General features: G+C 41.8%; 1 protein-coding gene across 1 annotated transcript; it reads left to right on the forward strand.

The window, feature by feature from the left end:
• Positions 1-10,392: 10,392 nt before the first annotated feature.
• On the forward strand, positions 10,393-15,734 carry LOC110522327 (terminal nucleotidyltransferase 5A). Its single transcript, XM_021600647.2, has 2 exons — positions 10,393-11,656; positions 14,389-15,734. The coding sequence occupies exons 1-2, from the start codon at positions 11,219-11,221 to the stop codon at positions 15,268-15,270; spliced, it is 1,320 nt and encodes a 439-aa protein (XP_021456322.1). The 5' UTR covers positions 10,393-11,218; the 3' UTR covers positions 15,271-15,734.
• The last annotated feature ends 9,950 nt before the right edge of the window (positions 15,735-25,684 follow it).

A 25,684-nucleotide genomic window follows, 5' to 3' on the forward strand; every position in this document is an offset into this window, starting at 1 on the left:
GTAATTCCTATATAGACAGCATTATATACCGTAGTAGTTATGACCACTTCAAGCCTAACTGTGACTCACCCTTCAGTGCACACGACTGTTCAGAGACACAGAGACAGACAGAGCGCTAGTGGTCTCATCAACCATGGCCAGACTCCAAACCAGCTGGCTCAGACTCACTGACCGTAAGTGTCAGCATTTTGTGTCCCCCCAAAAACCACCAGAACAGTGATTGATACAGAATGGAGCATAAATAAATGCAGTACAAGCAGAGAGAGGATTGGAGTATGTTCACAGAAGGAGATTTGATTGAAATCATGGCCATTAAAAAAAATTATAATAATTGGGCCTATTCAATCAAAAGTTTCCGGATGAGGCAAAACAGAATTCTTCCCATGAACAAGACAATAATTTAATTTCATAATGTCTGTTAGCAGACTTGTTGAAAGAGATAATAGGCCATAGCACAGTATACACTACAGCATTATACAATGGTCTGTACAGGCCTATCTATTTCACTTATGAGAGTGAGATTGGATAGAGGTCCTACAGGGATGACCCTGAAGGTTCGTACACACAGTATGTTTCTGTAGTGTTGGTGTTAGCAGAGATAAATCCCAGTAGGAGGTGAATGAAGGTTTGACAGGTCAGTATCAGGGCCAGTAGCCTGTAGACACCACATGCAGAACCATAACAACGGAACTGCTTTACAACCGTGACAGTGAAGTTGTATTCTATTCAATACTCCAGACTACAGAGAGATGGTTGATCTGAACCCTCTGTCCATTGCTCTCATATCTTTCTGTCTTTCTCTCTCTCTCTGTTCGAAATCAAGTTCTTTCCAGACAAAATCATTAAGATGATGTGGAACATTAACCATGACTAATGGAGTCAGAGATTCAAATGGTTCTCCAGAGCGTATACAATTACATACAATCATATACAATAATATACAATCATGTGCAATCATATACAATCACATATAATCACATACAATAATATACAACCATGTACAATCATATACAATCACATACAATAATATACAACCATGTACAATCATATACAATCATATACAATTACATACAATAATATACAATCATGTGCAATCATATACAGTCACACATAATCACATACAATCATATACAATCATGTACAATAATATACAATCATGTACAATCATATACAATCTCATACAATCATATACAATCACATACAATCATATACAATCACATACAATCATATACAGTCACATACAATCATATACAGTCACATACAATCACATAAAATCATACAATCATATACAATCATACAGATAGAGACCTTTCCTGTTATGTTACTGTAGCCTTGGTAGCCTGTATCCTATTGGTCACACTGAAATCCACATGACACGAGGGAGCACTGCATTGCTCCCTGAACCTTGAAGAATAAAACGTATAAATTACTACCAGATATGGGGGGAATTACATAAGATTAGATAAATCACTTATTCTCTAGTTCTATAAAAAGCGATTTGCATCTAAAAGCGGCGGTCACTATAATGACGAACACTTAGTTGACATTCTTATTCTCATTTGTGTTTTGAACTTGTGTTTAAATCAAAACGCTGTGTTTGAAAACCAGCAGAAGAGGACCTACTTATCATTTGAGACTTCCTTAATGTTTGACTGGAGAGGACTCAAAGGGACTCAAGAATTCTGTCCCCTCCTGTCTTTTCTGGGTGCAGTAAATGACAGCTGGGACAACTGTAACTGTGTAAAGACTGCCACCTAGTGTCAGCTAAGAGGGAGACGTCTTGGAGAGGAAGCCTTCTCCAATGATAGAAAGTCTCCAGCTGATGGACCTGGTGTAGCTCTATCCAGCAGATGGCAGAACGGTACCTTTTAGTTGTATGACGCATTAGACAGTGAGTGACAGGGAGAGAGAAGGCCGTTCTTATTCCTTACCTTTCTGATTATGTGGTAGGAGATGTGATCACCACATTTATAAACAGGAAACTGAGTCCGATCTCTTCTCAGCCTAACTGACACCACACGCCTCACTTCCTGTTTATGTCGCTCTGGCAACGCCAGTCCTCAGACAATTCTGTGTTTCTCCTAGGATTTTTTTAAAGTAGCGGTGGCAAAGTTAGTGTGGGGGGGGGGGGGGGGGGGGGGCTGTTTGAAAGCTAGTTTTCTGCAATTCTACACATTTTGCCATGGGGCTGAGATCATTTTTAGTTTTAAAGCTAATTTTCTGTAATTCTACACATTTTACCATGGCTTATGCCTTGTTCTTATGCTGTCTGAGTGACTAAAACATTATAACAAAATCAATGGGGGCCACATGCCATGAGGTGTTTGGAATTTCAGATTCTCCATGACAGTCTAGTTTTTATTTTGACGATTGTTAGTTCTCAAAGATGATCTTATTTAAAAACATATATTTTCTACATACTTTATATCTGGTGTTTGCCATTGAAATTTGCCACTGAAAACATTGCTAAATGCTTATAGGGGACACACTGTGAAAGGTCCCTCAACACGAGGGGGAAACAGTCTGATTAAAGACAACCAGCAATGGAAATAGATTAAGTAGAATGGACTTGGGTCTCAATTCCAAATGCAATGCAATGTCAAGCTATACTTTGCGTGTGTGTGTGTGTGTGTGTGTGTGTGTGTGTGTGTGTACGTGCACACTTGCATGTGTGTGTGATCAGCCTTGTTAACCATTGTTCTAACCAAAGTGTATCTGTGAGGATTCATAACAAAACATCACACGTGTTAGATGCATAGATAGAGGGGTTTATCCATGACAATAGTGCCTTTTGCATCCCTTTTGAAATTTTAAGTAGAAATTGTGTACCAGTATTCAATTTTAAAAGCTTTTTATATTAAATCAAGTGCTCTTTAACATAGACCACATGGATAATTTACAGTGAAAAATGCAGCATTTTGACATCCCTTAGGGCACCCACTGTGACTTCGAGGAAGATTTTAACTCACTTAACCCCAACATTTCTTCAAGTTTCCACCGTCATTGTAAAAACCTAGTTATTTGGTTGCTTTGACAGTGATTTCCGAATATGGTACTGAAGATTTGTATTTATTTTATGTGATTAGTGATTCATTTACATTTGTTCCTCATTTTAAGGTCAACCTGTCACAAGTGTAGAGAGGAGTAGGCAGGAGCCAGTCGCAGGTTTAGAAATACTGAATTTATTAAAGCACCTTATATTAAAGTGGGACGAAACCTAAAGTGCAAAACAACTCCAAAGCAACTCCGAATGCCTGAGCTGGACAGGAGGGGGAGCTAAAGCGCCGCAGACCTTGTAGACTGTACCCCCCTCCCCAGGCGCCGCAGAGACGTGTTGCAGGTTGGTCAATGGGGCAGTCCCGAATGAGAGAACTGTCTTTTTTTTCTTTTCCAAAATAAACATTGAACATCTAATAGCGATATCCTAGTGTAAAAGCAGGTGAGCTGGTTATGTTTTTTGTGCTATTTTCTGGTGTTTTGTGGTGAGAAACTGAGTGGGTCAAAAATAACACGTCAACCCTGTTACCCATAGATAGACATGCTAGAAATGTTTTAACAATTGTAATAATAAAAAAAAAAACTTGCATTAATTTCCCACTTCCTGTTGCACACAACAAGCTTCCATTAACCCTGTCACATGGGGATTTAGGTCTGATTTTTGATGAAATCATCAACCCTGTTACGGTCAAACATGTTACTTAATTTGGCACTAGGCAATAACTATAGTAAGTTTTTAATTTAACCTTTAGGGCTGGGCAAACATGTTTTTTATCAAGTTGAACATGTGTTAAAGACCGAATGTTAAAATAAAGTGAAATCAATCGTCATTTTAACCAAGTTGCACTTCTCCAAAGGCACCGAATTGGTGGAACCACCCAGTAACCTATAACAGCGGTTCCCAAACGTGTCTGTTCTGGGGACCACCAAATCACTGTTAAAAGCTCTTGAGGACCACAATTCACAGGTTCACAATTTTTTGTTGTTGTCAATTTTAGCATTGAGTGTAACAAATTAAAGGAGTATTATTATAAACAATTTGCATTGTGTAAGGTAATGTAAATATTTTCTAGTACTATTAATATTCCCAGTTTTTAATATTTTTTGATATATATACATTTTTTTAAATAAAATAATTAAAATAATCTAAACACCTGCAGTACCCCTGCTAACCACTGCTGGAAGCCACTGACCTGTAGTTTTGACAGTCATGAACAGCTTGCTCTTTATTATGACTACATTTTGTGAAGTTTTTGTTTGTTTTGGTGTTCAGCCCCTTTGTCGGTGATTGGCCAACAGTAGGGTTGGGAACTATGGATGGGATTCTTCAGTGAAGTGTTTGCTGTCATTCAACGGTTCAATGAGAGCGAGGGGAGCGCAGCAGCAGCTAGGCCGTATTGTCAGTAGTGCACTACTAGTTTTCATGCACATTTTTTGACTTGAGAAGAACTGCACCAAATCTCTTAGCTAGATGTAAAATTGCTCGACTAAGACCTCGACAAAAACATCAAATTAATTACAGATTTCTTGATTTATCTTAGATTAATTCTAACTATTTTAAGGAAGTGTTATGGCTAAGTTGTTGCTATGGTGGCTCAAGAGTGACAAACAATACTAATATTGCCGATTTGTTCTCTTTTTTCAAGCAAAGGTCTTTAGGGAGTATGCGAGCACAGACGTTGGCTTCATCTAGCCAAGTTCTGCTAGGAACAAACCGAAACTATGCATGCGTATGCCTTAACTCAAAGCAGAGCCATTGCACCTCTGTCTGTATAAATCTAAATTATTATCTGAGGCTACCCAGGACATGTCCCAATCCTCATGATCAAAACAATCTTGAAGCGTAGATTCCGATTGGTCAGACCAACGTTGAATGGTCCTTGTCTCGGGTACATCCGGTTTGAGTTTCTGCCTATAGGAGGGGAGCAGAAAAATGGAGTCGTGGTCAGATTTGCCGAATGAAGGGCGGGGGAGGGCCTTGTATGCATTGCGGAAGTTACAGTAGCAGTGATCCAGTGTTTTGCCAGCCAGGGTACTACAATCAATATGCTGATAGAATTTAGGTAGCCTTGTTCTCAAATTTGCTTTGTTAAAATCCCCAGCTACAATAAATGCAGCATCAGGATATACGATTGGAGTTCCTTGAGGGCCGTCATGGAATCGGCTTGAGGGACAATAACCGCCGATAATTCTCTTGGGAGATAATACAGTCTGTATTTGATTGTAAGGAATTTTAGTTCATGTGAACAAAAGGACTTGAATTCCTGTATGTTGTTACAATTACACCATTAGTTGTTTATCATACACCCCCGCCCTTCTTCTTCCCGGAGAGATGTTTATTCCTGTCGGCGCAACGCACAAAGAATCCCGGTGGCTGTACTGACTACGACAGCATGTTCCCAAAGAGACATGTTTCCATGAAATAGAGTATGTTACAATCCCGGATAACTCTCTGGAAAGCAACCCTTGCCCTAATTCCATCTACCTTGTTATCTAGAGACTGGACATTAGCGAGTAATATACTCGGAAGCGGTGTGTGGTGTGCACGCCCCCGAAGTCTGACCAGACTTTAGGTCAGCCTCTGGAATCAGTTTGAATGCCTTGGGTGGTTCGAACAAAGGATCCGATTCGGGAAAGTTCGTATTCCTGGTCGTAGTGCTGGTAAGTTGACTTCGCTCTGATATCCAATAGTTCTTCCCGGCTGTATGTAATAACACTTAAGATTTTCTGGGCTAATAATGTCAGAAATAATATATTTTTAAAAACTAAATATTGCATAGTTTCCTAAGGACTAGAAACGAGGCGACCCTCTCTGACGGCGCCATCTTGCATGACCAGATAGGTCAGATAGGGGAGAGGCGTTGTGTTATGAGGTGTTGTTTTATTCATTTTTTAAAGCAAATTTAGCTGTTCATGGTAAAGAATATTGAGTAATCATCCCCTGCAGTTGCAAAAATAGGCTTGTCTAGTATGGTTCTATGCATCCCTGTACAGGCCCAAATATGCATGTCTATATGTATACCTACTGTACAACTGTTGGCACCATGACTTTAATTTCAATAGTCAGTCTCTCACTGTACGTGTTTCCCTTCCCAGTGATTAAACAATTAACACCAATCACCTTTATAGCTTTCATTGAAGCAGAATCTAGCCTTGTGAACAGCAATGCTTTAAATAGCCTAATTAACAATTCATTAATTAATTGAGACAGACAGGCAAACAGACAGACAGAAAATCTGGTCCTGATAAGGTAGGAAAGCATGTACACACACACACACACACACACACACACACACACACACACACACACACACACACACACACACACACTCACTGTTAGATAGTACCCTGTAGGGATGGAAGCTGTGAATCTTTGGCTTAACGGGCTGGGCGAGTCACCGATCTCATTAGGAGCAATGGAGCTGTTTAGCAGGCTTACTGAGAGAGCTCCAGTAGGTCAGCTGTGGTCTGGAGCGGTCACTCATTAAGGTCAGGGCCATAGGGAGGGGTGGGAGTGGCCATAAAGAAATACAACCTATCAAATGGAAATATATCCGCCATTTTACACATACTATACCATGGTCCTGCTTGTAATTCAACATATACAAGAATTGGTGCAGTTGCTGTATAATTCCAAAGTAACCTCCACAAAATGACTGGCAGTTCACATAGAGGTACAAATTAAGACAGTTTGCTACAGCAGGAAAATAATCCTGCAGCAACAATAAATGTGAGTTATTATGTGGATTATATAAATAATGGACATTTTTGTAGAGTTGATACATTTTTGGTAAGGAAAAATCATAAATTGAAATGACAATCTTCAGAAGCCATTTTAAACCTCAAATACACTACAAGTTTGACATTTTCTGCATTGCAGGAAAGTTTTCCTGCAACAAGGTGATCAAACTAAGATCCTACATTTGTACCTTGTCTAGAAAGGATATTTCTCCACCTGTGCTAGCACTTCTATTCCACAAACCATGGGCAAACCAGAATCTATTTATCCTTGCTAGAATCTATATTTCACAGACTTGTGCAATTGCAGTGCAACTGAAGTTACTTCTCCAAAAGGTCTCATGTCCAGTGAGTTCTAAGTACTCTCTATATATGAGCATCAATTAAGCACAGTTGCTCAATACGTCTTTTCTGGGCCTGCTCAGAGCATACCTGACATAACCTGCTAATAGCTGCTACAGCTGGTGGGGGAGGAGACATGGAGGGGTGGGGGAGGAGACATGGAGGGATGGGGGAGGAAAGTGGCAGAAGAGGGAGGGGAGTGGAAGAAAAATGGGGCAAGGGAGGAAGGAGGGAAAGGAATAGTAGAAGGAAGGGAGAGAGAGTGGGAGGGAGGAAGGGAGCGAGAGAGTGGGAGAGAGGGAGGGGATGTATATTCGGCTCCCAGGCTCATGGTAATCTTATTATGTACTTCCTGAGGAGGAGGAGTTGGTGAAAATGGAGATGGAAAAGTGGACGAGGGAGAAGGAGGAGAGAGAGGGGGGGAAAGGAGGGCAGAGGTAGCCGCTGGTTGCCCGTTCTCTCAATTGATTTACTACTACCTACAGCCTTCATCTGCTTTCCTATGACATCCCACGGTGCCCAACTTCCTGTCTGCAATCACATGTTTGTGTCACAACTGCAAATCCTACACTTCAATATGCTTGAATAAGACAGCATGAAACACATCTTTGTATCGAGTGTGCCTTTTATTTAACCACATGATTTAAGGTGTGGTCTTGGGGGCAAGCTGTCATCCACCTGCAGTGTCTTAGTGTCAAAGCTAATGTAAGTAGCTGTATCATACGGATGGTCTCCTAAGCCTGACATGGAGTCAATAGCTGAATGGAGACTGTTCACTGGTCTCTCTTTCTCACCTATAGAAATGAGCTGCTCTCTTATACAGCTACATCATGTCTCTATTTGTAATGTATACAAAAGCTGTGTGATATGTAGCCTATTGTGCATTAGATGAATCCTTGAACAAATACAGTTTTACTGTGTTGCTTTGCATTGATTAATATTGCATGCATTTCATTATATTCTATGGCAAGATTCTTTGGGGGACAAACAGAAACTAACTCATAGTGAAATTGCATGGGTAGCTGATAGAGGATTGACAATTATCTCTTGTTACTGTAAGTCTTGAAAGAGACTTTTGTTATTCTGGGTCAAATCAGCCTCTATAAACCAATCAGATCACTCAACTGCCCTCCCTCTTCCCTCCTGTGTGAACGTGACTATGTATAACCTCAGCCGGAAGCGTATAGCTGCACTCTGACCCCTAACCTATTACCTCTACGACTAAGTCTCAGAGTATGACACATATGTTAGACCTGTGTTGCACCCCTTTTCCCAGACGTTGCCCACCATCTTCCTAAATCCATTAAGATTCTGGGGTAAAACGGTTTGGTTGGAGGTGAGGGTAGGCCACTATGATGAATTTCTTGAGTCATTTCAATGGTCAATTCTAACATGAGCCGTTTGTAAGTCTGACAAAGTAACCATACAGAAATGGTGGATTGAAATTGCAGCCACTCTTTCTGTATGGACTATATTCCAGATACTATCTCAAATAACTAATCTAAAAAACAAAGTGTAACTGTGTGTCTGAATATTACTAATCAAACTATTTTCCATTCTGTTTCTGGATCGAGACCTCTTTTTCAGAGAGGTGTAGGATTATCAGTGTTCTCTTTCACCACCTCTCCTCTTACACACGTCTCTTTTCAACAGGGGAAAAGTGGGTGGTTTCATGGCGAGACTGTGCAAAGGTTTATTTTTCAGGTCACTGTTTATAGACCCAAAATGGCTGTGCCCTCTGTGGCAGTAAAATAGTGGTTTTACAATGCAGAGCCTGCACAGGTCCAGGTCACATGTCATTTGGCAGGGTGGTCATTCCTTCCTTGTTTCTGCCAATATGTTGTAATTATAACACTGTAAAAGAGCAAGTTAGGTTAATAGTCATGGGAAAAAACACAGGCCTACTAGAAACAGTAGTATGAGCTCTGTGTGTGTGTGTGTGTGTGTGTGTGTGTGTGTGTGTGTGTGTGTGTGTGTGTGTGTGTGTGTGTGTGTGTGTGTGTGTGTGTGTGTGTGTGTGTGTGTGTGTGTGTGTGTGTGTGTGTGTGTGTGTGCGTGTGTGTGTGTGTGTGTGTGTGTGTGTGTGTGTGTACATACAATGAGTGTACAAAACATTATAAACACCTGCTCTTTCCGTGACATAGACTGACCAGGTGAATCCAGATGAACACTATGATCCCTTATTGATGTCACCTGTTAAATCCACTTCAATCAGTGTAGATGAAGGATGTTTAAGTCTTGAGTCAATTGAGACATGGATTGTGTATGTGTGCCATTCAGAGAGTGAATGGGCAAGCCAAAATATATAAGTGCCTTTGAATTGGGTATGGTAGTAGGGGCCAGGCGCACTGATTTGTGTCAAAAACTGCAACACTACTGGGTTTTTAGCACTCAACAGTTTCCCATACAGTATGTCCCAAGAATGGTCCAGCCATCTTGACACAACTGTGGGAAGAATTGGAGTCAACATGGGCGCACACCTACAGTATGTGTGTGTGGCTGTGTTTGTATATGTGTGTGTGCTACTGTACATACAGAGTAATCTGCATTAAGCAGGTTTATGAGGTAGTCAACAGTGACGCAGATATGCCAGTGAAGCTCTATCTGATGGGTTCTGAGTGATAAGGAGCACAACCTGACACTATGGAAAATAGCTTACATATTGTACCATTACTCAGAGTACTGTTACTATACACACACCTAATACACCTTGAATTGACTTTAGCACTGTGATTCCAACACTTACTTTTTGAAGAAGGTTGTACATGCAATGTTCATGTCATGAGAGAGGTGTTGCTCTTGTCACCCCTAGATAGTGATATATGCAAGGATCTAGCATAGTCTAATTTAGACTTAAAGAAAAGATGAATATGAGTGACTGATAGTTAACATTAATATTTGTATAAATAACATGTCTGATATAATTCCACACATCATTAACGGTACTCTCTGTGACACATGTGAAGGGTATGATGTGCACATTTGAGTTCCTCAACAACAAATGTCTGTGGCTGTAGTAGTGAATCATTGGGGTGTAAAATGACTGTGAAAAGCATACATTTAAAAAAACTTTGCAGAAGGTGTTGCATCTATAAAACCACCGTTGGTCTGCAAGTGTCCATGTAGATTTAGCCTATAGTGACAGATCTATAATCAAGGTTCCTTCTGCCAATATAACATGCGGTGTGAAATGCAAAACTGACCTCATGTCAGCATATGGTACAACTTAATTCACTCGACAGGTTGCTAGGAATATACCGATTACAACGATTGATGGAACGAGCTGCCACTCAAACTAACCCGCCCCGCCATTCCTTTGCTGGGGAAAGCATACTCGTCAGAAACTCTCATCTGTAGCGCGAGTCCTCTGTGGCATGACGCACTGCCGTCAAGCGAAAAACTGGCAAAATGTAACATGCAAGTAGAAGCCATACACCATTTTCTGTGAATGGTAGGTGAAGAAAGTGTATAGGTATACGTATTTCGTGGGTTAAATATGATGCGTAAAATAGACGCAGAGGGGAAATACCAAGATCCGTGAAACTTTCTGCGCGTAAAAGTGAAAGGAAAATCAACTTTGGGAGGTACAAAATGTTTTTGAGTCGAACAGAAAAGGCGCATTGAGAAAGTGCAAGACGCTATTCTGTATTGATGACCATCGACAGGCGCACATTTAAGCGACGGCGACACAGACGGAAGAGAAAGCGCACAGTGAGGTAAATAATACAGGATAGTGTGTGAACCCCACGGCTGGACAAGCCCTTTAGAACCGCTCAGCAATCGAATAATATCCCCACTGAACTTGGGGAAAGGGAAGACAATGGGCATCTAGCTTTACGCAGGACAACTGGCTGACCATATGCTTCATCTCTGCTACAAGCGACAAAGAAGTTCAACCACACGTATACTGTGTTTAAATGAGAGATGCTTCGTATTGTTATGGCAAACAACGTTATCTAAAGGACGGTGATAAAGATACGCTATCTAAAGGTCGGTGATACAGATAAATACAGCCAGCTAATGTGGCCAAAGCACTCTGTCAATCTACCCCAGCGGCAACACGGCCGCCTTATCTCACAGCGAAGCAGGAGACGAAAGGACACTTTCAGCGTTTACATTTTCATATCTACCTCTTACCAATATGGGCGAGAAAGTCGACTCGAGTCGATCGACTCCGGTGGAAGGCTGTCTGGTGGACGGGGAGAGCAGAAACCTCAGCGTGCTCAATTGGGAACAAGTGCAGCGCCTGGACGTCATCCTAGCTGGGTCCATCCCCATCCACGGCCGCTGGAACTTCCCTACCCTGGAGATAAAACCGCGGGACATCGTCAAAGTGGTCCGGTGTCGCATGGAGGAGAAACGGATACATGTCCGAGAGGTCCGTCTGAACGGTTCCGCGGCGAGCCATGTTCTACATGAGGACAGCGGGTTAGGATGGAAGGATCTGGACTTGATATTCTGTGCTGACCTGAAAAGTGAGATGGAGTTCCAGACGGTGAAGGATATAGTTCTGGACGCTCTGCTAGACTTCTTACCCGAGGGAGTGAACAAGGACAAGATAACGCCAGTGACCTTAAAGGTAACATAACTTATTTTTTTATTTGACATTATCATTTGACATTCATAATGCAGGTTTATGTAGTTTATTACGCACGAAATTTAGGTGCGCAAATGTTTCTATATTCATTGCAAGCGTCGTATCAAACCATGGATTCTAATGCAACCAGTGAAAGTTATGCACAAGTATGAGAATGCATTACGATTACACGTTACTTTCATATCTTCATTCCATCTCAAAGTGCTTACTGCAATATATTATGCACCCTACAGCAGCCAATAAATTACAGTTATGCCAATCCGCACAGTATCAACATTAACTTATTTGTAAAATAGTGCATTCAGAATTCTTCCCTGCATTCTAAGCTGCATGGTGATAGGGCTGCAGATAGTAGAAACAGTGGTTTCCACTACAAAGAGGATTCACGCTAATCCAATCGGAAGGGGAACCGCATTAATGGTCGCTTCTCAGTTACATGGATACGTACTTACGCATGACCCAGCGCTGGGGGGAGAGGATTACCCTCCCTTCAATGCAAAACATATACAGTACCAGTCAAAAGTTTGGACACACCTACTCATAATTCCATGTGTGTTATTTAATATTTTTTCTTTATTTTTACTATTTTCTGCATTGTAGAGTAATAGTAAAGACATCAAAACTATTAAATAACGTGCATGGAATTATGTAGTAACCAAAAAAGTGTTTAACAAATCAAAATATATTTTATATTTGAGATTCTTCACAACAGCCACCCTTTGTCATGATGACAGCTTTGCAGACTCTTGGCATTCTATCAACCAGCTTCATGAGGTAGTCACCTGGAATGCATTTAAATTAACAGGTGTGCCTTGTTATAAATTCATTTGTGGAATTTATTTCCTTCTTAATGCATTTGAGCCAGTCAGTTGTGTTGTGACAAGTTAGGGGTGGTAAACAGAAGATAGCCCTATTTGGTAAAAGACCAAGTCCATATTATGGCAAGAACAGCTAAAATAAGCAAAGAGAAACAACGTTCAATCATTACTTTAAGACATGAAGGTCAGTCAATCTGGAAGATTTCAAGAACTTTTAAAGTTTCTTCAAGTGCAGTTGAAAAAACCATCAAGTGCTATGATGAAACTGTCTCTCATGAGGACCGCCACAGGAAAGGAAGACCCAGAATTACCTCTGCTGCAGAGTTACCAGCCTCAGAAATTGCAGCCAAAATAAATAAGTAAAAGACACATCTCAACATCAACTGTTCAGAGGAGACTGCATGGATCAGGCCTTCATGGTCGAATTGCTGCAAAGAAACCACTACTAAAGGACACCAATAAGAAGAAGTGACTTGGCTTGGGCCAAGAAACATGGGCAATGGACATTAGACCGGTGGAAATCTGTCCTTTGGTCTGATGAGTCCAAATTTGAAATGTTTGGTTCCAACCGCTGTGTCTTTGTGAGGCGCAGAGTAGGTGAACGGATGATCTCTGCATGTGTGGTTCCCAACGTGAAGCATGGAGGAGGAGGTGTGATGGTGTGGGGGTGCTTTGCTGGTCACACTGTCTGTGATTTATTTTGAATTCAAGTCAAACTTAACCAGCATGGCTACCACAGCATTCAACAGCAATACACCATCCCATCTTGTTTGTGCTAAGTGGGAATAAAAAAATAAAAAAAACAGGACAATGACACGCCATACCTCCAGGCTTTGTAATGGCTATTTGACCAAGAAGGAGAGTGATGGAGTGCTGCATCAGATGACCTGGCCTCCACAATCACCCAACCTCAACCCAATTGAGATGGTTTGGGATGTGTTGGACCGCAGAGTAAATTAAAAGCAATCAACAAGTGCTCAGCATATGTGAGAACTTCAAGACCTTCAAGACTGTTGGAAAAGCATTCCAGGTGAAGCTGGTTGAGGGAATGCCAAGCGTGTGCAAAGCTGTCATCATACGTGGAAGAATCTACTTTGAAGAATCTAAAATCTAAAATATATTTTGACTCGTTTAACACTTTTTTGGTTATTTCATAGTTTTGATGTCTTTACTATTATTCTACAATGTAAAAAACAGTAAAAATAAAGAAAAACCCTTGATTGAGTATGGGTTTCCAAACTTTTGACTGGTAGGGTAGATTAATTGAATATTGAACAGAAAGTGAAAATGACACCAGAAAATCATCTACCTCACTCAAATGAACCCCTGACATGCTTTATTTCTTAATATAGTGTATTATTACTCCCCGTCAGACACATTGCCAGACCTAGATACAGAGGATGATACATGTACTGAGAATAAATGCAGAAATGCACCATGAGACATAATAAACACTTTCATCTATTAACATTTTTGGTTAAATTATGATGAATATGCTGATAATTCTATACAATGAAACATTTAATTGATGTATTTAATGTACAGGTGTAGGATCTTAATTTGATCACCCTGTAGCAGGAGAACTTTCCTGCAATGTAGGATATTTTAAATGTGTAGTCTAATTGTAGTTTAAAAAGTCTTCTGAAGTTTGACATTTCCACTTGTTTTTCCCTTACAAAAAATGTATTAACCCCTACAATAATATCCATTAATTATAATCCACATAATAATTCAAATTTCCTCTTGCTAGCAAACTGGCTCAAATTAATATCCTACATCTGTATCTAATCATTCATTTATGAATGACCTATTACCATAGACAAAACATGTAGATATAGAGATGTCAGATGTGTGACTGAGACATGTTTTTTTATGTCTGTGTTGTTGTGTGTTCAGGAGGCCTATGTGCAGAAGATGGTGAAAGTATGTAATGACTCAGACCGCTGGAGCCTAATCTCCCTCTCCAACAACAAAGGCAAGAATGTGGAGCTCAAGTTTGTGGACTCTCTGCGTCGCCAGTTTGAGTTCAGTGTGGACTCCTTCCAGATTCGCCTGGACTCCCTTCTCCTCTTCTACGAGTGCTCCGAGCACCCCATGGCTGACACCTTCCACCCCACCATCCTGGGAGAAAGTGTGTACGGGGATTTCCCCGCGGCCCTCGACCATCTACGCAAACGCCTCATCTGCACGAGGAACCCTGAGGAGATTCGTGGTGGTGGTCTTCTGAAATACTGCCATCTGCTGGTCCGGGGTTTCTGCGCCGCTTCCGGAACCGAAATGAAAATTCTGCAACGCTACATGTGCTCCAGGTTCTTCATAGACTTCCCAGAGCTGGGCGAGCAGAGGAGGAAGCTGGAATCCTACCTCCAGAACCACTTTGTGGGTCTCGAAGACAGGAAATACGACTATCTGGCCACTCTGCATGGGGTAGTGCAGGAGAGCACAGTGTGCCTGATGGGCCACGAGAGGAGACAGACACTGGGCCTCATCTCCTCCCTGGCCCTTCGGGTCCTTGCAGAGCAGAACGTCATCCCTAACACGGCCAACGTCACCTGCTACTACCAGCCTGCCCCTTATGTGGCCGACAGCAACTTCAGCAACTACTACGTGGCCCAGGTGCAGCCTGTTTACCCTCACTACCCCCCTCCGCAGTACCCCCATCAACAGTACCTCCATCAACAGTACCCCCCTCAGCAATACCCCCCTCAGCAATACCCCAATCCACACCAACCGCCTCCCCACCACCCCATGTACACTGCATGGATGCCCTGCAACTGAGTGTGAGATAGTGGACACACACAGTCACTTATGGAACAATGGAATTCTCATCCTAACTAATGAATGGATCACAGGATGATGGTGGATCCTCTCTTTATTCAAATAGAGACTCAAAGAGCGGCATATTTTTGCTTTGGCTATGAGCAGGATGGAGAGGAAAGAAGGAGAGAGGCCACTTGGATGTGGTCTGATCCTGGCGAGAAGGCTTTCCTCCAAGGCAGGAAACCAGCGGTGGAGGAGAGGAGGGCAAAAGGGAAGGGAGAAGGCCGACCTAAGATGAGGCTGAGGTTGAACCCAGGAGGCCAGTTGGTCCATGGCGACTAGCCAGTCCTAGTAGACCATGCTAAACACCTTGCTGGACAACCAAGCACTACCACAGACAGAGATAGGAACATTTTACTCCCTAACACTCATACATGCATAAAAACAAAGACACACTCTCACACACCATACAGTGCATACATGAGACATGTACAGTACATAGGCAAACACTGAGTGTATTGTGTAGGAAAGTGAGAGACTTCGGGAAGATGTGGACACGTCCTGATTGGCTACGAAGACCTTGCGTTGACCTTTTTCTGACCAGTGAAAATAAGAAGTAAGGCTTACCCCAGACAATGCAAAAGAAGAACTGGACATTGTTTACAAACCAAAGATCTATCTTTTAGACCCACATTTTGGCTGATCAAGGAGAAGAAGAAGAAAAAGCAACAAAAAAAATGCAATATGTTGATGTGAATATTTTTGCTTTAAGTGCCTACATGTCTAAAAGGACGAAACAGGTTTTTGTGAATATTTTGTGAATAAACCCAGACTTGTTCATTTTAGACAAAGGACCATGAGCCTTTTTAAGGATGATGGTGTGTTCCTTGTGTAAATGAATGTATTTTAGACCAGAGAGGGACACAATGTGAACTGTTATTGAAGTAGAGGAACAAGGTTTGTGTCTCATATCTCCCAAAATTCTAATTGGATGACGAGAGAGGGAGATGAGTTATAGTGTGAGAGAGAAAGGAAGGAGAAAGTGAGAGAGGGTCCTGAGTGAGTGAGGAGGTTACAAGGAGAGAGGATTAGAGTAGAGTCAGGCCTTTAAACTCCTGCAAACGTGTAGTGTCTGGGGACACGCCTGTAAACTCTTGCACACTACAAGTGTGCAGTAGTTTACAGGCCTGACTCATACTGTTAGAGAGTATTTTTACCAGTAGAGAGAGAGGTCTGAAAGTGTTGCTTGAGAGATATATTTGTGATATTTCAGTGTGTGTGTGTATGGGCAGAATATGTTTGGGTTCAAAAGGTGGAAATTGTCCTCCTTTGATATATTCTTCTTTGTTACATTTCTGATGGGTTTTTTTGTGAGGAAATTCCATGTGGGATGTGAGTAAGGGGGAGGGTTCAAGCATTTGCACCTTTGCAAAGTGTGCGCCTGTTATTTTTAAGTAATGAAACCTAAAATAATGAACAAAAGGTCAAGGTTAAGAGAAGGATAATAACTGAGTTGATGTATCAATAATGGTTGTTTTTTGTTCCCTTATAAAGATACCAGGTGAAAACTTTGAATAAATCAAACCCGATCAATGCAGACATCTCACATCCTTCTATTAAACCTGTTCTCAGATCTCATATTCTTCTATCAATCTCTCTATTTTTGTACATGTTGTTCGGCTCATGCCATAGTCTTGTTGATTGCCACGTTCCAAGAGGTTGTAAAGAGTATTAATGCAAGTGCGTGTGTGTACGTGTGTGTGTGTGTTTGCACATGTGGGTGAGAGAATGCTATTTCAATGGTGACTCATACGCACAACCCACTGGGCACAGGCGTCAGTTCAATGTCTAGTTTTGAGTTGTTAACTAACGTCAATTCTGCTTGATATCAACAAAACATTTCCCCATGTCATTGGATTTAGCTTTAACGTCGGGTGAAAAGAGACGAAATGCCCTCATGTTGATCACTTTTTGCTAATGCAATCAGTTTTTCACAGTGATTCAACATCATCACATAGATTGTTTTGGTTGAAATTACATGGAAACAATGTTGATTCAATCAGTTTTTGCCCAGTGGGAAACTTTGTGTCCATGGCATTGCTCATGCAATTTCTTTTGTTTTCTTTCTTTTTTGTTTCAAAACGTTATTCTCTAACTAAGAAATATAATGTCTTTTTTGAGTTTCTCTCAATGTGTTATTGTTTTGTAAATGTCTATTTTGATTGCCAACCAATATGGGATTGGCCAAAAAATTTAAGAGAATGTGTGAACACATTTGTCTAAGATTAATTACTTTATCATTAAGAAGGAAGAAAAAGCAGTTATGCACTCCTGTAGTCAATTATGAATTCATTATCTTTTCAGTTTTTCCAAAAGTGTAAAGTACAGAATACAGTTGAAGTCGAAGTTTCCATACACCTTAGCCAAATACATTTAAACTCAGTTTTTCACAATTCCTGACATTTAATCCTAGTAACAATTCCCGTTCTTAGGTCAGTTAGGATCACCACTTTATTTTAAGAATGTGAAATGTCAGAATAATGGTAAAATTATTTATTTCAGCTTTAATTTCTCTCATCACATTCCCAATGGGTCAGAAGTTTACATACACTCAATTAGTATTTGGTAGCATTGCCTTTAAATTGTTTAACTTGGGTCAAACGTTTCGGGTAGCCTTCCACAAGCTTCCCACAATAAGTTGGGTGAAATTTGGCCCATTCCTCCTGACAGAGCTGGTGTAACTGAGGCAGGTTTTGTAGGCCTCCTTTCTCACACATGCTTTTTCAGTTCTGCCCACAAATTTTCTACAGGATTGAGGTCAGGGCTTTCTGATGGCCACTCCAATACCTTGACTTTGTTGTCCTTAAGCCATTTTGCCACAACTTTGGAAGTATGCTTGTGGTCATTGTCCACTTGGAAGACCCATTTGCGACCAAGCTTTAACTTCCTGATTGATGTCTTGAGATGTTGCTTCAATATATCCACAGAATTTTCCGGCCTCATGATGCCATCTATTTTGTGAAGTGCACCAGTCCCTCCTGCAGCAAAGCACCCCCACAACATGATGCTGCCACCCCCGTGCTTTACGGTTGGGATGGTGTTCTTCGGCTTCCAAGCCTCCCTCCCCCGTAGTCTGGCTTTTTTATGTCGGTTTTGGAGCAGTGGCTTTTTCCTTGCTGAGCGGCCTTTCAGGTTATGTCGATATAGGACTTGTTTTACTGTGGATATAGATACTTTTGTACCTGTTTACTCCAGCATCTTCACAAGGTCCTTTGCTGTTTTTCTGGGATTGATTTTCACTTTTTCGCACCAAAGTAGGTTCATCTCTAGGAGTCCTTCCTGAGTGGTATGATGGCTGTGTGGTCCCATGGTGTTTATACTTGCGTACTATTGTTTGTACAGATGAACGTGGTACCTTCAGGCGTTTGGACATTGCTTCCAAGGATGAACCAGACTTGTGGAGGTCTACAATTATTTTTCTGAGGTCTTGGTTGATTTCTTTTTGATTTTCCCATAATGTCAAGCAAAGAGACACTGAGTTTGAAGATAGGCGTTGAAATACATCCACAGGTACACATCCAATTGACTAAAATGCTGTCAATTAGCCTATCAGAAGCTTCTAAAGCCATGACATCATTTTCTGGAATTTTCCAAGCTGTTTAAAGGCACAGTCAACTTAGTGTATGTAAACTTCTGACCCACTGGAATTGTGATGCATTGAATTATAAATGAAATAATCTGTCTGTAAACAATTGTTGGAAAATTACTTGTGTCGTGCACAAAGTAGATGTCCTAACCGACTTGCCAAAACTATAGTTTGTTAACAATACATTTGTGGAGTGGTTGAAAAACAAGATTTAATGACTCCAACCTAAGTGTATGTAAACGTACGACTTCAACTGTATATACAGTATTTAAATACTCGTAAATAACTGTACTTTCTCATGACTCATGGTCTGAAAGGAAAATCCACTCAAAAACTATATTTTTGATATTCTTTCATTCGTCCACTTATACAGTCCCATTTTATTCCCATTTCAGGAGTCAAGTTTTCAAGATATAGGATTTTCAAGAAGCAAAGTGCAATTTGCAAAGTGTCATCATCATGATGATGTGGCAAGTGACACTGCTTAATATCTTGTAAACTTGACTGCTGACATTCAAAACATTTTGGGTCTGTATTAACAGTGGACTAATGAAAAAAATATGCAAATATCATTCTTTTTATCTGTACGTTTTAAAATTTGAGAACATAGAGACATTGACGTCAATACAACATCCCCATTCCTTTATCCACCCAGCCCATTCCTTCCAAACACCAAGGGATTATACAAAGAAACTGCACAAGAACAATGATAGAAACAAAACAAAAACAAAATAAATAACAAACCATATTTTGTTTTTACAAATAAATAGGATACACAAAAAAAAAAAAATACAATGAATAAAATAAATTGGGGGCACAATAACAATGGAATCCGATTTGCACACTGTAGACACTGACATATTACATAACTGCGTATACTGAAAAAAACAATAGCAATTCTCCATTAGTAGCTCAAGTACCATCTGGCCCATGACAGTGTCCCTCGGTCCTGGCCCCGGGGACCTGAGAGGACACACATCCCCGCCTCCGCATCCAACGCACTCGACTCCAGTCAGAAGTTTGGTAATGTAATGCTTCTGTGTGTAGCTGGTGAGATGAGTCAGGCGCAGGACAGCAGATATGAGTAATGAAAGCAATTTACTCAATAATATAACAATACACGTCGTATAAATACAAGGCCACAAATACGGACCGCAATACAATAAACAATTACTCACAAACAAACATGGGGGAACAGAGGGTTAAATAATGAACAAGTAATTGCGGAATTGAAACCAGGTGTGTAAGACAAAGACAAAACAAATGGAAAATGAAAAGTGGATTGGCGATGGCTAGCAGGCCGGTGACGTCGACCGCCGAATGCCGCCCGAACAAAGAGAGGGACCGACTTCGGCGGAAGTCGTGACAGGTAAATTTAATCAAGTGTGCCGGCGCTACGGCAAGTACAAAACTTGCACCCCCCGTGACCCTAGGACCAGGAGAATCTGGTCCATACAGTGGCTGGAGAAAACATCAAGGCAACAGTGCTAGGATGACAGAATATAAAAAATAACAAAGATAATAAAACCGGTATGATAATTACAGTGGATTTCTATTAACACATCGCATCCACTTACACAGGACATGACTGCCTATACTGAAATGTGAGAGATAGGCTCTCTACATGTTCAATGAAAGGGGACCATGTCAGGCCAAACTTTTCTTGGGACCCCCGCATAGTGTATCTATCCATTTCAAGTGGCAGAGATGAAATCACCTCCTTAACCTATTGTGTAAGAGAAGGAGGTCTTGCCGAGGTCTTCCAATTAAAGAGGATAAGATGGCGAGCTAGACGTGAAGCAAATGCTACTGCATTCGCCTGGTGGGTGGTAGCAGTACAATGCAAAGGTGTTTTGCCAAAAATTGCAGTGAACGGATTGGGTCAACAGTTTTGTTACATAGATGTGAAAATGCCTCAAATATCAGATCTCAAAAACACTCAGAGAATGGCATGACCAAAACAAATGCCCCACAGTTGCTGGACTCTGATGGCATCTCAAACACTTTGAGTCGACATTTGGATATATTTTTGCTAGTCTGTCATTTGAGTAATGGAGACGGTGTAAGACTTTGAACTGAATGAGCACGTTCCGTATGCAAAATGAAGAGGTATCGATAAGCTCTGTACTACGTTGCCATACTGTCATCGGGTAGCTTGTCTTGTTCCCATGCGGATTTGGTATTTGCCCAGAAAGGCGGGTTAATGTTCTTTATGATGTCATATAACCTGGAGATTGTGCCCTTCAGATAGGGGTTAAGGTCTAAGCACCTCTCAACTGGACACTTTGCAGGCAGGAGCAGAAATGAAGGGAAATGTTTTTGTGAGTTTGGAGATACCCCAAAAAGTGGTTATTGGGTCAACTCTCAGAGTTTCAAATGAGACAAATGTATTATCAACAAAGAGGTCACAAGAAAAAGCCAGGCCCCAAATATAATTATGGAGTGAATTTGTCCTTTAAGAGCATGAGTCATGAGAAGAGTGACTCATACTCAACAGTACCCCCATCAACAGTACCACCGTCAGCAATACCCCCATCCACACCAACTGCCTCCCCACCACCCCATGTACACTCCATAGATGCCCTGCAACTGAGTGTGAGATAGTGGACACACACAGTCACTTATGTAACAATGGAATTCTCATCCTAACTAATGAATGGATCACAGGATGATGGTGGATCCTCTCTTTATTCAAACAGAGACTCAAAGAGAGGCATATTTTTGCTTTGGCTATGAGCAGGATGGAGAGGAAAGAAGGAGAGAGGCCACTTGGATGTGGTCTGACCCTGGAGAGAAGGCTTTCCTCCAAGGCAGGAAACCAGCGGTGGAGGAGAGGAGGGCAAAAGTGAGGGGAGCCAGGAGAAGACTGAGCTAAGATGATGCTGAGGTTCCTTTAAGGTATTAGTGCAGTGTAGCCTGGAGCCAACAGTACACTATACAATCTATCTGTAGTGACATTGTTCCACATGCCCAGCTTTGGGCACAGTTTTCCAACGGGGAAACTGCAACAACGCCTCTTCAATCTCACCAAAAAAAAACACTCACAAACTTTTACAGATACACAATCGAGAACATCCGGTCGGGCTGTATCACCGCCTGGTATGGCAACTGCTCCACCCATAACCGGAAGGCTCTCCAGAGGGTAGTGAGGTCTGTACAACGCATCACCGGGGGTAAACTACCTGCCCTCCAGGACACCTACACCACCCGGTGTCACAGGAAGGCCAAAAAGATCATCAAGGACAACAACCACCAGCCACTGCAGCCACTGCCTGTTCACCCCGTTATCATCCAGAAGGCGAGGTCAGCACAGGTGCATCAAAGCTGGGACCGAGAGACTGAAAAACAGCTTCTATCTCAAGGCCATCAGACTGTTAAACAGCCATCACTAACATTGAGTGGCTGCTGCCAACATACTGACTAAAATCTCTAGCCACTTTAATAATTAAAAATTGGATGTAATAACTGTATCACTAGACACTTTAAACAATGCCACTTTATATAATGTTTACATACCCTACATTACTCATCTCATATGTATATACTGTACTCTATACCATCTACTGCATCTTGCCATCTTGATGTAATGTACCACTAGCCACTTTAAACAATGCCACTTTATATAATGTTTACATACCCTTCATTATTCATCTCATATGTATATACTGTACTCTATACCATCTACTGCATCTTGCCTAAGCCGTTCAGCCATCGCTCATCCATATATTTATATGTACATATTCTTATTCATTCCTTTACACTTGTGTGTATGAGGTAGTTGTTGTGAAGTTGTTAGATTACTTGTTGGTTATTACTGCATGGTCGGAACTATAGAAGCACAAGCATTTCACTACACTCGCATTAACATCTGCTAACCATGTGTATGTGACCAATACAATTTGATTTGATTTGATCGCACCAAGCTGATCCTGTAGGATTTCCTTTTACAGACGTCACAGTCAGACGTCACCAAGCGTCACCCACCGTCACCAACAGTTACTGTGTGTTTGCCAGACATGGGCCAGGTGTTTGTCTACCCGCCAGGTGCGGGTGATATGTACTTTAGATTGTGGCACTCCCGGCAGAGCCCTGTCCCCACAGTGAGCTCAGCTAGGAGCTGAGGAGCAGAGTAAAGGAGAGGAATGAGTGGATTTGCTCCAGGCCTGCGTCATACTAATGTAACCAGGACTCCAGATTTCATTCTCCCTGGTGACCAACTGGCCCTCTCCCTCCCCTCTTGTTCTGTGTCCTTCTCTATCCTCTCTGTCATATGTCTCACTGTCCCATTTTCTGTCTGTCTTTCTGTAATTGATCAGGTTTCTCAGGTGCTTGGTCTGGTGCGAGACGACGTTCAATTCAGCATTGAAAAAAGCACAAGTTTTAGTTTGTTCCACCCTTTTAAAGCTAATTCCTGTTACTCTCTCTCTCTCTCTCTCTCTCTCTCTCTCTCTCTCTCTCTCTCTCTCTCTCTCTCTCTCTCTCTCTCTCTCTCTCTCTCTCTCTCTCTCTCTCTCTCTCTCTCTCTCTCTCTCTCTCTCTCTCTCTCTCTCTCTCTCTCTCTCTCAATTCAATTCAATTCAAGGGCTTTATTGGCATGGGAAACATGTGTTAACATTGCCAAAGCAAGTGAGGTAGACAACATACAAATTGAATATATAAAGTGAAAAACAACAAAAATTAGCAGTAAACATTACACATACAGAGGTTTCAAAACAGTAAAGACATTACAAATGTCATATTATATATATATATAGTGTTTTAACAATGTACAAATGGTTAAAGGACACAAGATAAAATAAATAAGCATAAATATGGGTTGTATTTACAATGGTGTGTGTTCTTCACTGGTTGCCCTTTTCTCGTGGCAACAGGTCACAAATCTTGCTGCTGTGATGGCACACTGTGGAATTTCACCCAGTAGATATGGGAGTTTTTCAAAATTGGATTTGTTTTCGAATTCTTTGTGGATCTGTGTAATCTGAGGGAAACATGTCTCTCTAATATGGTCATACATTGGGCAGGAGGTTAGGAAGTGCAGCTCAGTTTCCACCTCATTTTGTGAGGTAGTGAGCAGTGAGCACATAGCCTGTCTTCTCTTGAGAGCCATGTCTGCCTACGGCGGCCTTTCTCAATAGCAAGGCTATGCTCACTGAGTCTGTACATAGTCAAAGCTCTCTCTCTCTCTCTCTCTCTCTCTCTCTCTCTCTCTCTCTCTGTGTGTGTGGTCCCTTTGGGGCATTAGTGTGGATGATAACCAGCGGTGGTGGAAGGGAACCAGGACCATGTTATCCCCTGCTAAGAGGGAGAAAGTGGTAGCTAAATATAGTGCTGGCCATGATAAGGACATTACCCTGTTGTCTGGGGAAAGCTGCTTTATAAGCATGTGCTCATGGGTCTACTGTAGTTACTGCAGGGGGATTTACTGCCATTGTACTGTAACACACACCCCAATGCCAATGAGGATGACCATCACTCTGTTAGGTCATCCAGTCCTCCCTGCTGAGTGAACCCGTTCAATTCCTTCTCTGGGTCCTGGTAAACACTTTTAGAAAAATAGCCGGATGTGTTTCTAATGTTGCCCAACACAGGACTGACCTAGCTAGATTAATACTGTGTGTGGCTTACATAGTACCGTGATAACGTTACTAATCAAGGTAGCCATCCATTTTGTGATGCCGCAATAATGAGGTGATGGTATGCCCTATTGTGATGTCACAGTGAAGATGGTGTGAACATTCTACTGTCTTGCAAAGACACCAATCCAAATAACCTGTTGTGACGTCATAGTGAAGACAAAACCATCAAACAGGCAAAGCGTCAATACAGGACTAAGATTGAATCCTACTACACAGGCTCTGACGTTCGTCAGATGTGGCAGGGCTAGAAAACTATTATGGACTACAAAGGGAAACCCAGCCACGAGCTGCCCAGTGACACGAGCCTACCAGATGGGCTAAATGCCTTTTATACTCACTTTGAGGCAAACAACACTGAAGCATGCATGAGAGCACCAACTGTTCGACTGTGTGATCACGCTCTCCGTAGCCAATGTGAGCAAGACCTTTAAACAGGTCAACATTCACAAAGCCGCAGGGCTAGACTTGATTACCAGGACGTGTACTCAAAGCACGGGCGGACCGACTGGCAAGTGTCTTCACTGACATTTTCAACCTCTTCCTGGTCGAGTCTGTAATACCTACATGTTTCAAACAGACCACCATAGTCTCTGTCCCCAAGAAAGCGAAGTTAACCTGCCTAAATTATTACCGCCCCGTAGCATTGATGTTGGTAGCCATGAAGTGCTTTGAAAGGCTGGTCATGGCTCAAATCAACACCATCATGCCAGAAACCCTAGACCCACTCCAATTCGCATACCGCACCAACAGATCCACAGATGACGCAATCTCAGTCGCACTCCACACTGCCCTTTCCCAGCTGTACAAAAGGAACACCTATGTGAGAATACTGTCCATTGACTACAGCTCAGCGTTCAACACCATAGTGCCCACGAAGCTCATCACTAAGCTAAGGACCCTGGGACTAAACACCTCCCTCTGCAACTGGATCCTGGACTTCCTGACAGGCTGCCAACCAGGTGGTAAGGGTAGGCAACAACACATCTGCCACGCTGATCCTCAACACTGGAGCCCCTCATGGGTGCGTGCTTAGTTCCCTCCTGTACTCCCTGTTCACCCATGACTGCGTGGCCAAGGACGACTCCAACACCATCGTTAAGTTTTCTGACGACACAACAGCTTGATCACAGACAATGATGAGACAGCAGTG

Source organism: Oncorhynchus mykiss, chromosome 4, assembly GCF_013265735.2.
Source record: "Oncorhynchus mykiss isolate Arlee chromosome 4, USDA_OmykA_1.1, whole genome shotgun sequence".
NCBI lineage: Eukaryota > Metazoa > Chordata > Actinopteri > Salmoniformes > Salmonidae > Oncorhynchus > Oncorhynchus mykiss.

Coding starts and splice junctions, on each gene's coding strand:
- LOC110522327 (XM_021600647.2), top strand. CDS start 11,219: ATGGGCGAGAAAGTCGACTCGAGTCGATCGACTCCGGTGGAAGGCTGT. Junction 11,657..14,388: donor TAACGCCAGTGACCTTAAAG/GTAACATAACTT, acceptor TTGTGTGTTCAG/GAGGCCTATGTGCAGAAGAT.